This window comes from Pseudoliparis swirei, chromosome 6 (assembly GCF_029220125.1).
Source record: "Pseudoliparis swirei isolate HS2019 ecotype Mariana Trench chromosome 6, NWPU_hadal_v1, whole genome shotgun sequence".
Taxonomy (NCBI): Eukaryota; Metazoa; Chordata; class Actinopteri; order Perciformes; family Liparidae; genus Pseudoliparis; species Pseudoliparis swirei.
Window position 1 is genome coordinate 18,939,058 of NC_079393.1, and position 13,367 is coordinate 18,952,424.

The 13,367-nt window shown below is 44.7% G+C and overlaps 1 protein-coding gene across 4 annotated transcripts in view; it reads right to left on the bottom strand.

Moving 5' to 3' along the window:
• Positions 1-427: 427 nt before the first annotated feature.
• The window catches only part of osbpl5 (oxysterol binding protein-like 5), a 55,855-nt gene continuing 42,915 nt past the window's right edge, over positions 428-13,367 (bottom strand). For all 4 annotated transcript variants that reach the window (XM_056415715.1, XM_056415716.1, XM_056415717.1 and 1 more), the window contains 14 exons: positions 9,526-9,739; positions 9,027-9,211; positions 8,341-8,422; positions 7,420-7,518; positions 7,193-7,289; positions 6,479-6,577; positions 4,267-4,364; positions 4,017-4,106; positions 3,772-3,908; positions 3,253-3,432; positions 2,952-3,081; positions 2,765-2,879; positions 2,573-2,675; positions 428-2,217 (listed from right to left, as the gene is read on the bottom strand). In XM_056415715.1, coding sequence (XP_056271690.1) covers positions 2,082-2,217; positions 2,573-2,675; positions 2,765-2,879; positions 2,952-3,081; positions 3,253-3,432; positions 3,772-3,908; positions 4,017-4,106; positions 4,267-4,364; positions 6,479-6,577; positions 7,193-7,289; positions 7,420-7,518; positions 8,341-8,422; positions 9,027-9,211; positions 9,526-9,739 — 1,765 coding nt within the window. In that variant the 3' untranslated portion in view covers positions 428-2,081. The remainder of the gene's footprint in view (positions 2,218-2,572; positions 2,676-2,764; positions 2,880-2,951; positions 3,082-3,252; positions 3,433-3,771; positions 3,909-4,016; positions 4,107-4,266; positions 4,365-6,478; positions 6,578-7,192; positions 7,290-7,419; positions 7,519-8,340; positions 8,423-9,026; positions 9,212-9,525; positions 9,740-13,367) is intronic.

The window sequence follows — 13,367 nt, forward strand, 5'->3', positions numbered from 1 at the left end:
GAAACACCTGCAAGGGTTTCCTGAGCCTTGACAAACTCAGCTGTTATAAATCTTTTTTTTAACTTGGTCTGAGGAAATATTAAAATTTTATGAGATAGGATTTTAGAGTTTTCTTAAGCTGTAAGCCATAATCAGCAATATTAAAAGAATAAAAGGCTTGCAATATTTCAGTTGATTTGTAATGAATCCAGAATGCATGACATTTTTGTTTTTTTAATTGCATTACAGAAAATAAAGAACTTTATCACAATATTCTAATTTTCTGAGACAGTCCTGTATATTGAGTTACTTTCCACCTGTGTGTAACCAGCAGCTGGAAGAAGCTTCAGCTGGACTGCTGCAGTTTACACACACAGCAGCGCCCTCTGGTGGAGGACATTGGCTACAGCGGGAACGAAGTTGCTAGTCTAAAGTGAACACCAGAGGATATGTTTTTAGTTTTTTATATCACAAAACATTAATGACAACCAAATGCAGTGACAGGGTTAACATATTTTACTGTAGTGCTACAGTACGCAACAGGTAAGAATGAAAACATCAGGTAACGTGTTCTCTGTAGTTTCGTTCAATATGACAAAAATATCTGGCATGTAGAATCCCCACAACATGGCAGTAGAGTAGAGAACAGGAAAAGAATGAAAAGAACAAACAAACTAAGGTGTAAATTAAAGCATTCAAAGAGTCGACTTCCTTCTTGTGCTCTCCGAGTCTCTCCCATTGGGTAGATCAGGACTGGCAATGGAGACTGAACTTCAAGGGTTAAAAACCAGTAAAAACCAAGATCACAGATCTGGTTTTGTACAGCAGAACCATAATGGCTTACTCGCACACATGTGCTCCTTCCCCCTCTCATTCACACGCAGACAAACAGACACACACACAACCCTGGGGGAGCAATTGCCGCCCCTGGTCTCCGTCCTCCCAGCTGAATTAGATTAGGAAAGTCAAGGTTAATCACCCAATAAATACATTCTAAAATCTATTTTTTGAAACACAGACCTCCAGACAAATATATACAAATTGATTAAAAGAAAAAACAAACTACTCATTACTCAGTGTTTACATCTTAAAAGAGACACTTGAAAGTGGTGGACCAGATGCACACAAACCCCTCCTGACAGGTCAACGTAGTGACATGATTTCCTGTGTATTCTCACCCGTTGGTTCCCCACACTGCTCCTCCGTGGAACTGATTGTACGCACTAGTGTCGTGGTCCAGACCAAAAGCAGTGCTATGCTATTATCCCTTCTGTTACAGCACTACAGGCACACAAAGACAAAAGACACTCTGTTTGGCTCTCTGCCTCGTTCCATTATCCCTCCTTCCTTCCTTCCTTCTTTCCTTCCTCTGTGTCACTACAAACACACACAGTGCTCCCTGTAAACAAGTACTCTTTGTCCTTCCGGATTATAAATACTGTTTTGGTAAACTCATCATTAAAAGACGAGACGGAGTGTATTTGAGTAACATCGATACAAAACACACAGAATTGCACTGTTGGAAGATATTCCTTCTACATTTCTCGTTTTTTCTTCTTCTTTTTGGCTTCAGCGTTTAAGGCCCACATCTGAGTGGAAAGGGAGTAGGAGAAGTCCAAGCGGTGATCTGCCGGTACTAATAGGGCCTACTGTAGTGTAGGAACAACACACACACAGGCACACGAACAGATAAAACAGTATTGCAGGGCAATATAAAAAAGATACGAAGGAATGGTGAAGCATCCTCTGTCATTTCTTTTTGTAAAATTATTCTTCATCTTCAGCATACATCTTATTTAAAATCATTTCAGCCATGCTCATCGCTCATCCCTCACTTCCTGTCCGAAGTGTGTGGGTGCCGGTGCTATTTCAGTCTGGCTACACTAGGGGGTGCTGCTCCTCTCTGCAGATGACTGACAGGTGGTGGCTGTGGTTATTGCTTTATTGTCCATGCTCCCCCCCTCTCAGAGGAAACTGAGGGCCAAAGTTGCCCCTCTAAACACTGATCTGAGGTCTCTCATCTGCTGATTGTAGTCTGTGCTTTTTGGAGGGACCTGATGCCGGATCAGTGCCTGAGGGAGACTCCTCCCTGAGGAGCGGGCTCAGGTAAAAACGTAGTTGAGGAGGAGCTGGGAGACGAGCAGGACGCAGAGGATGAGACAGTGGCGGCCCGTTAGCGACACGCTGTCGTCTGTTGCTCCCCGACGAGTCAGCTGACGACTCAGAGCCACCAGGTTCCTACGGAGAGACGCGGTTTGACAAAGCTCAGGAACTCAAACCGAACCATTTACAACACGGACCTCTGGTTGTTTAGAGCTGACACTATTCATCACAACGTTATGGATCTTTTTGTAAGGGATGATCTGAGACCACTTTGTATTCATCCAACGGTGGACAATAATGTGAGTGTCAAAAGCATTTCATACAATGTGTTACACGATCCTCACCCTCACCTTAAACATGAAGGATTTCATTTAGAAAACATTTGTCTTTTTACCATAAAAACAGACTCAAGGTCGGACCTCTCAAGACATTATGTACATTATGCATCCCCAATTCACTCCACACATGTGTGTGTGTGTGTTATGTTCACCTCTGGATGTCCTGCTGTGTGTTCTGTATGGACATGATGGAGGCCTCCAACAGGGCAATGTCCTTCACCTCTTTATTGCACCGTCCACACTGGTTTGAGAATCCTGGGGACACGACAGGCGAGAACATAAGACTCGTGGAGCACGATTTGAAATGTTGTTTCCAATTTTTTGGATGCGTGTGCGTGCCTCACCTTCATTGTCGGAGGATTCGTGTGTAGGTTCTGGTGTGGTGCTGCTGCTCTCAGTGTTTTGGCTGCAGCTGGACGGCTGGCTGCTGGCCTTCCTTCGTTTGCCATTCATCTCGGCCTGGAGGGAGCAAAGTGTTCATGATAGATCAGCATTGCTCGAGCGTGGAGGTGTGCGATCGATCCGGCTAACCTTCTGTCGGCTGGCCCAGCTGTGGCTGTAGGAGAGTCCGTTGGGTTGCCTTTGGTTTTTCTCGTGCGTCTGAACCACTCCGTCCTTCTCAAACTGAGCCAGACAGCGCTCGGGGTCCCACGGCCGCGTGCTGCCGAACAGGACAAGGCCATTAACCGTGAACGAGGTGTCATTTAAATGAGAACACATCATTACTGCCATCTTTTTCTTCTCCTCACTCTACAGCTCAATTCTCGTTGGACTGACCTAGCAGCTAAACTAAAGAGACTGACCAGTGTGTGCGGTGCGAGTGTGTTCTTACTCCATGTGCCTGTAGGTCCACTCGGAGGTGACTGGGTCCTGATGGAAAAGGTGGGAGCTCCAGGGCTTGTCTCCTCTTTCCTTGGCTCCTCCCCGCTGAGCTTCCTCCAGCACAAACTTCTCCTGGGTGGCCCGGAGTTGGTCCCGGTCCATGATGGCACTGGTCACATGCTGCCAGAGTCTGTCCAGAGCATGACAACAGGACGTGTTGCACATGTAAACATCCCAGAAGCCAGCAGGAGCTTTGGAACTGTTAGCTGGCGATGTGGTTCAGGATCATTTATCACCAATGGCTGCATTTCATTGAGGTGAGCCATGTCCACAGCCCTGGCCTTTACTGACACACATTACTGGAAACCATTATTCATATTATTCATTACATCAACCTGCCAAATGTATGCTGAGAGAGATTAGATGTTAGGTCCCTCTAATTGACGACCTTCAAATCAATAATGACTGACATACATACATACATCACATCGATATGAATAATCTTGAGAAAGAAGCACATGTGGTTCACCTTTCAGACTCAAACTCCCCCTGCTGGTCCATCTGGACCACTTGTCTCTTGAGGCGGCCGCTGCGGATGTCTGCGCTCGGGTTCCACAGCGTCTCCTGCTGGCCCGACCGCTTCTCAGTGATGAACACCTCATTGTCCTGGAGCCAGCAAAGGGAACACAATGTTCACTCCCATACCGTCACGCTGGAAAACATGCATCGCTTTTGTGAGCCATTTCCAGAACACAGCGGGGTGGAAGCTCTCACCCAGTGTCCCTCAACGGTGGCCAGGAGCTCCTCTCCCACGAGGATCTTCCCGCTGATCTGATTCACGGAGCAGGAGCCTCCAAGGAAAGGCTGCAGCCAGAGAGGAGACAACTTTACTGGACCTGCCATTACCCGCTGTTCTCTCAGAATGCACAGGATCCATTTCTACTAATCAAGCAATTATCAAAATAAAAAATATCTAGCCAATGTACATTTACAAATATTACTGGTATTACTTGATGCAATGTACCTTGAGTTTGAACTCCAGCTCTGTGAAACATTTTGTTTTCTCACACTCGATGGTAACCTTCCCACCGAGCTCGAGTGTCATGGTGCCGTACAGGATACCTGCAGGAGGCAGAGACGGTAATGCAGCGTCAGATCCACACGAGCACGATGACAACAACTCTGTTCTGTGGGAAGCCCCGTGTGGATCTACAGCTACGAAATCATGTATGATCTAGTGCTCCCTCGCTCAACCGGGACAGACTCTTCTCAGCCCACCCCCATTATGTCTTCAAACATTGACTGTGTCTCTTTTACCGTGCTTTGCCCCGTCATCACCATTCATATCCATACTACCGATGTATGATACAAGTGTTGGCTAGAGCAGTGGTGGAGAAAGAAGTAGCGTAAACAGAGCTTTTATTTAAAGGAGAAGTGTGTCAGATAGAGGGGGATCTACTCAAACTGAAATATTATAATATATATATAACGTATTGTATTTTATATATTGTTGTTGTATTTGTTTTTGTTGCTATATGGAATCATGAGTCTGAAATAAAATAAATCTAACATTCATAACTATGTTTTCATCAGTGTTTAATGACTGGAAACTGAGATTGTCTTTTCATTGGTTTAGAAGGAGCTCTCCATCGCTACACAGGGAGCAACTACTCTCCACAAAGCCACGTTTCTAGTCGCCCAGAAGGGACAACCCCCTCCCCGCCCTGACTGAACTCTACAACACCCGCTGCCTGAAGAAAGCCCATAGCATCCTGAAAGATCCCTCCCACCCAGGACACTGCCACTTTCAACTCATGCGCTCAGGCAGACGATACAGAGCGATGAACACAAAAACAAATAGACTGAAGGACAGTTTTTATCCGAGAGCAATAACTGTGCTCAACAGGCCCTGAACCTCTCTGCATCTGTCAAAATAATGTGCAATACACCATGTGCAATACAGAACAAATGTGCAATATTGAAAAAGTGCAAACAATTACAACATATGCCCACTCAGGAAAAATGTGCCCTTATGCCCAAATGTACACTTGGAATTTTACTACAACTGTTCGCACATATTTTAAATGCCGAGTCACTTTAAATAAGGTTGTCTTTTTTCTATTCCTCGTATACCATGTATACAATACTGACATGCCTCTTACTCACTTATGTTATAATTCTGTACATATTTTGTTTTTTATTCTTATTTTTTATTTGTACTCCTATTTTTTACATTGAAGTGCACCTAGGGGACTGCTACTCAATTTCGTTGTTCTTTGAACGTGTTCTCTGTAACAATGACAATAAAGAAAGTCTAAGTCTAAGTCTAAGGCCGCCATGACACGAAATCCTACACACTGGTCCTTCAAGTAAAAGTAATACGAGTGTATAAATACTCTCTTCTGCAGTCCGTGAAGGACGAACATCTACATATATTTAGAGTACCAAAAGTATTCATTATGCCAAATCGCCAATTACAGAAAAAAATAGGCTATAATGTTTATACCTATTGATGCATTAATGTGGTCATCACTTTCATGTTGCAGCTAGTACAGCTGGAGCTAATTTGAACTACTTTATATCTAGTTAATAATGATATACGACTTCATAAAACATCATAGTTTAAATTGACTTATATTCTGTATTAAGACTCTTAATCTGCAAAGTAGCCAGTAATTAATATTGGCAAATATATATAGTGAATTAAAAAAGTGCAATATTTACCATGAGGTGTTATGAAGTAGAAGTATAAAGTTATATGTAATGGAAATACAAGTAAACTATGTTGGATTGTACACACTCTGTTGTGTCATGAGCTGGTGAGAGCGACGGTGGATTCTTTAGCTGGAGAGTGCTCGTGAATAATCCGTGTCAGAGGCCAAGAACCTCGTCCAGTATCCTCTCTGCCGCGGGAAACTGGATGTCTTCTGCCACTCAACAACTTCTATCCTTTCTATATAGATAGTGTTCTTACTGTCTGTGTCCTTGTTTTAATCCCCTCACTTACACTTGTATAAGCATAATATAAAGTACAGCTGTTAACATACTTCAACCAGGTATTTAGCTGGAAAATAACAACAGGATTAACATGGAACACCAACGTTGAGCTGTTGTTCCCACTTTAAGTGTTTAAACAATGTGATACAATACTAAAATAAAACCTACTGACAATGTTAACAAAAAAACAACGACAGATAATTAATGGTGATCAACAGTATTTCCTGAAGGCCTTGTACCTTTGCAGTAAGCGTACGGCATGGTGATGACATACTCCTCGTCCCGGCCCAGGAACAGCAGCCGGGCTTTGCCATCCAGAATCGCTGACAGAGAGTTACCTGCAGCAGCAGAGGGAGAGTGAAGCGCTTCATTAGTAACACAGCAGCCACGACCCACACAGAGAGCCGGGACGCCTCCACGGGGATCTCATAGCTTAGATGACTGACCCGCCGGCTCGGAGCTGACGGTGTGAACAACACAAACACGGCAACAGTGCTGACAGAGGAGGAGCCGGAGAGTCGGCGTGTAACTTTGGCAACATTTTATAATGACTACTAGCTATGAAGCGTTAGTTAAGTGTGAGGAAACATTAATTCATCACCTATAAAGCATTGGTGCACACATTATAAATGATGGATTGACCATTTATAAATTAAGTGTTGGATAAAGTTCCATAGCATGCAGTTATTATAAAGTATTGCGGTTTATTTTTGTTTGTAATATTAGGTCACGTTAGAGGCAGCAGTGGCCTAGAGAAGTCTCTCTCTGGTCCCACGGCTGCAGAACACTGGAGAATAACTCCACGCGATGAATATATTATATAATACTTCATTTACAAATGGCGAACAATGCTTTATAAATGATGAATTAAGATTGCTGTGCCCTTGCATTACTTTACATGTATGAGTATTGGTTACAAATTATGGACAAACAAATCGTAGTTTTCTGTGTACCGTAGAACTTGGATTTGGCCAGGATGCTGCCATTGATTGAAAAACCATCCTTCCTATTGCAGATGTAAAAGGCAGAGATGGGCGGGTGATGGGACACCTGGGAGAGAAAAGAGACATTTGAGCTGCAGTGTGAGAACCATTAGGGGTTAGATACCTCAGCACATATTCATTTTAGACTTCATCATGTCCTGTGCATGTTCATGTTGTAGCTCTGCGTCTGGGTTCACCTGTTCAGCGATGTAGAAAGTGCAGCTGTCGGTTTGAGGATGAAGCCAGCAGCAGCGAAACGTTTCCCCCAAGATCGGGTTGTAAGGCTTCTTCAGACCCTGGGAATGCAAATGCATAAAATCACGTTAGTATCCATGTAAGCATCTTCTGACATAAGGACATTTAACCACCGGATGGTGAGGACCAATTACATTGCAGATGATCACTGGCTGAAACTGGCCTCACTAATTGAGATTTAAAAAAATGACAGATAATAAGCATCACCAAAGAACACGTCACCAATGGTCTGGACTCACTAACTCAGCAGGGGCTATAGTACAGCGCTGCATGAAGAAAGCACCGTAGACGTCCTCATAATGATCGGTAACTAGGTTTCTAATCATCCGTCTCCAGCGAGCCTCCCAGAGATAATTCACAAAAAAGTGTTGCGCAAGCCCAATTTAATTTACAGCCGTTATCCGCTGGCTTATGTTGTTGCTGCCTCTGAGGTAATAAATTCCTCACGAGTGGAATCAAGTGTCTCTCGACGGTATTACGGCAGAAAAATGAGTTTTTGGTTGGGCGACCAAGAAATAGTGTCGAGAAGTTAATGTTAGAAGGTAGTGAGAGCAACGAGGGCAGTGCTCCCAAAACCACGGCAGCCGAGAGGCTGGCAGTAGAGATGATGCTGAAAACTTTGTCAATAAACAAGCAGGCGATCGATCCTCTGCTTACTGGCGATCTTTACGCTATAGTTATTATCTCCTGTCTGATGTCTTTTGTCAAAATACTTTGAAGAGAGATAATTACGTTAGAGCTGCCAATCTATCATCTTTAAAAAAAACAGAAACATGTACTGGATCTTCTAATCAAGGTTTTCCTATATTTGGGCAACTATGAGAAGAAAGGGTCATCTAGTACAATGAAGAAAAACAGCTCACCTTGGGCTTCTTGTAGAAGCCAGACAAGTACCATCGCAACACCTGCTTGATGCGAGCGTATCCACTCTCCTCCAGCGTAGCTCTGTGGCAGGAAAGATGGGGAATAACACAGTCACGACAGAGATGGGTCCACATGGGGCTTTAGTGGTACCAAATGTGTACCGCACTGTTACATACCACCGCCCCAGGTGTGGTTCCTCATAAAATGAACAAGAGAAATACAACAATGAAACACTAATTCACTTTTAACTTCATTTTATTTATTACTTGCCAGGAAGAATTACAATTTTAAAGTTAGTTATTATTACAGCAGCACTAGTCCCCGCCCATAGAACTGCCAATTATATATAGACGGGCTTAATGTGCATCGACAGCTCTTTACCATCTCACAAACATCCCACTCTGAGTGTTTTGAGCTTATGAACCGTGTCTGCATTGCTTGATGCAGGCTCCAGTTTGTCTGTGAGCTCGCCTGTTTTCCGACAGGAAGATGGCCGGCGCTCACATTTTGCATCCCCTGGGGAGTTCCCGTGTCGTGCAGAGGATTGATTGTGGTGTGACACGACCTCTGATTTGTTGCGTAATAATCTTTATGGCCTCAGCTATGAAGAGCACCAGACTGTACCACAGGAAACATGTACTTGCGTGACATTATCTGTGTATCGGAGCGACTGTGAAACACTGACTGTGAGAGCAGGTCCGCGTGGTAGTAATAGTCAGACAGCTTGTCCAGGAACGAGCGGGGCTCCAGGATGAAGGTGGGCAGCACCACCTTGGACAGGTCCATGCCCGGCCGCAGCTGCTTCAACAGGGTCCAGATCAGACTCTTGTTCTCCTCGGACACCGTCTCCACTTGGGACGCCTCGCCAGCCTGAAGGGACGCAGACACGAGCGCACGTTAGCGGGGGGGTACCCCATCGTCACATTGATGAGGGTTGGGCAGCTGAGAGAACCTCCCAGAGGCAAACAGTTATGTTTCGATTGAATACTGGGCCAGAGCAGCTAACGGATGGAACTATGGTGGGTACAGTACGCCTGGATGAGAAAACAGTGCTTTCAGAAGCCGACAGAATACTTGGATCTTCAAACACAGAAGACAGCTGCCATTTTGACAAGGAAAAACTACTTTGAGGGAACTGTTCCTTTAATAAAACAGGACGCAGCGAGCGGAACTGTGCTCCTCACCTCAGCCATCTCCTCTGCGCTCTGCTCTACATAGGCTGTGGCCGGTGGCCCTGGGGACAGCTCGTCCGATTGGTCCATGTCACTCTCCTCCGTCAGCCTTCCACCGTTCTCATTGGCCGCGGCGTCCCAGTCATCATGAGCCTCGCGCTCCGATTTGTCTGAAAAGCCGTCATGCTCCATGTGGTGATTGCCCAGCAGCTCACTGTCGTTTAACCTGACGGCAACAGAACAGACGGGGACACAACGGTTATCCTTTAAATTAGCATCCGGACATTCAACCGCTTTATTGCTCCTGCTGGAAATAATGTAATGAATTACAGATAAAGAATAATCACATGATTGTGATTGAATGAGAAAAACAACAACTGATTATAATAATAATAATAATAATAACTGCGTTGATCTTTGACAGCTTGCATCGTAATTTGAATTGGTGTCACTAGCTCTTATTATGTTATCAAGTCATTACAGGGGACAATTGAGAGTAGCTGGAGGAAGCTTTAATGACTGTGATTAGACTTTTTTTAAACGTTTTGAGGAAGGCCATCTACAAACAGATCAAACATGGCTAAAACAAGAATTACAGGCGATGAACCTTCAAAGCCCGGAATGGCCTTTAAATGCATATGATATGAATTTGGGATCAAACTTCCATCTCCTCCTCCTCCGACCAGCTGTGATGAGTAAGCCCACTGCGTCAGCGACTACCCACTATAAACATCGGGCTGACCTGGCTGGGAATTATTTTGTTAATCTGACCCATCTGGTTTCCAAGACAACCACAACACACCATCTCATCCACCCCCCGTCCACTGGTACTGAATGTGACTGGCTACAAATGTGAGTAAACAAACAGGGCAAATGTGCATGTACTTTATGTAAAGTTAAAGCACACACACACACCCCCCCTGGGAGAGCAATTGCCACCCCTGGTCTCCGTCCTCCCAGCTGAATTAGATTAGGAAAGTCAAGGTTAATCACCCAATAAATACATTCTGAAATCTATACAAAATGATTAAAAGAAAAAACAAACAATTCATTACCAAGTCACACACACACACACACACACACACACACACACACACACACACACACACACACACACACACACACACACACACACACACACACACACACACACACACACACACACACACACACACACACACACACACACACACACACACACACACACACACACACACACACACACACACACACACACACACACACACACACACACAGGAGATCTGTGAGCATTTTAACAACCAGAACAAAGTTGAAATAAGAGAGCCAGTTAAGAAAGTCACGCATCCGCTTTTTAAATAGCCAAAGACAGGAAAAGCAAGAATGAGAGAAGGAAAGGGGGAGGGGTGAAATAGATAGCTAATGGGGAAGATCATGATTCAAATCCTTCAGCCATTTTACAAGTGAAACAGTGTGTCCTCTGTTGCGTGCACATGTCTAAGAACACACTCAAAGGGACTGACAGAGATATGAAAGCAGGACTTAATCACACACACACACACACACACACACACACTCGGAAGACATTTCACAGATCCTCCACATCAGGGATCCTGAAATCATGCTTCGTGTGTCAAAGGCGATAAAACCTCCATTCAGTTCTGGGATTGTAGTCACACAAAACCATGAAGCGGCTTATTTGCCCTCACAACAACGAAAGGGAGTTCAGTTTTCAAAATGCCCGAGGGCTCGACCGACGAGAGCGGTCACATTCTTGCGCACTCTGTGGATCACTAACCAGCCAGCAACGTTATTTATTAACCCGAACACGCCCTGATAGAGGCGACCTCTCTTACCTCAGAGACATACAGCGCACAGACAAACTCTTCCTCAGGAAACCAAACACCGACGAGGATTTCACCGGCAGCAGTCGGTCCTGATCTCCTGAAGGTTGTTGATCCAGCGACTACAAAGCTGCACTTTTGTTTCCTACTCTGGCACACCTGCTTCCTGGTTATTTCTATCCCTGTGCCAATGTGTGTGTGTGTGTGTGCGCGGGCAGGCGGGCGGGCTTGCGACGCCTGCCGTCTCCTTCTGCGTGGTGTATGGCTCTCATTCTATTTCATCTTCCTGCTCCTCTACCAGTCATGTGATTGCAGGGGGCTGCTGTGATTGGCTGGCAGAGAAACAGGAGAGGAGGGAGAGCTGGGATGGATGGCCAGAGGGAGGGCACAGCCATGGAGGAGGAGGAAGACGAGGAGGGATGTCTAACGTCGACAGTAAACGGCACGCGCTGTGCGAAGGATAACTATGATTGATAAGTAACATGTTTAGCGCATGTAGTCAGACACGGTGGCATGTGAAGGCTTGGTGGAGCCAATAGCTACATAGCATATTTGTAGATGGTTTTATATTTCTATTGGCCACTATCTACGGCTGTTTGCTGCCTTGCAGATTAAATGCTGAGGAGTATCTTGTTCATACTTGTTCTAATTGTCAGCATTCAGGAAACTATTTCAGAATGCGTGTTTACCATTTTAAAATCATCTAATTAAGCTGCATTGTGAATATTTCTTTAAGACAATTAAAAAATCAGGACAAAATCAAAGGCTTTCAAGGTTTGAACAACCCCACAAATCACTGTTTGGAGGACATTTCCACTCCTTTAAATACCTTTCTACCCTGCTAGTGTAATAATCACTCTTCAGTGCCCAATAAAGCAGATTTGTAAATTTTTTTTTTTACAGGATGCTACTTTATACACTCAATAAAGCAAAGGTAAATGGGAGTCTTCTGAACACACACACGGCACACTACATGTCAGCATGCACACACATTCACACTCCGATTGCAGGATGTAAACTAATGCACGTTCACACACATCTGGGATTCAGTATCTTGTCCAAGGACACTTTGACGAGCAGGGCTAGATCTTCTGTTCAGAGCATCCACCTCGGAGCCACAGACGACCCAAACCAAGGCAACGTCCCACTGTACTCCCACTGTTCAGCACAGAAAGTCACACTGTGATCGTATGCCACATTTCATTTATGGATAACGCCACACCACCTCCCTCTCTATTTTAATATCACACAAATACAGGCTTCACAGAGCATGAACTGAAAGAAAAAAAGAAAACGGTGGATAATTTTAGCAGACGCGTGCTAAAAATAGCTTCCATTTGCAGGCTCGTGTATGTTCTAGGGTGAATTAGGCCCAACAGGCAGAGTGGCTACAGCCGCCACCAGAGATGGTTTTCAACAGAGGCCACAAGACTCCTGCCTCAAGGGCCCGGCCTCATTGGTCCAGCCTCTTTCTGCGATGCCTCCTGCCGACATGGCCCTGCTGATGCCCCCCCCCCACACACCTCCTCTCTTCCTCCTTCTGTTTCATGGATTGTGGAGGTCTGGATTGTGGTCCATGCCTACTTCTCATTATTCATATATTTCTGTCATACTCATTGGATGTGTTGTAACTCTGTAATGATTTCTTCTGTACACGTGACATATATTGCTTCTGTCCATCCTGGAGAGGGCTCCTCCTCCGTTGCTCTCCTGAAGGTTTCTTCCCTTTGAAAGGGTTTTTTCCAGGGGTTTTGTTAGTTTCTCCTGATCCGATGTGACGTCCTGGGACAGGGATGTCGTATGTGTACAGATTGTAAAGCACTCTGAGGCACATTTGTGATTTTTGAGAGACAAAATAAACTCAATTGAATTTTAGACTAAATGTCAATGTTTAACACTGGTCCAAAGCTAGTTGCCTGGCAACTGGGGAAACATTAGTCAAGGCATGAATAGGATTAATTGCAGGATCGCCTATTTCTCCTTCATGCTGTCACAGTATTTGTATTGATGTCACAATGTGGCATGGGAGAC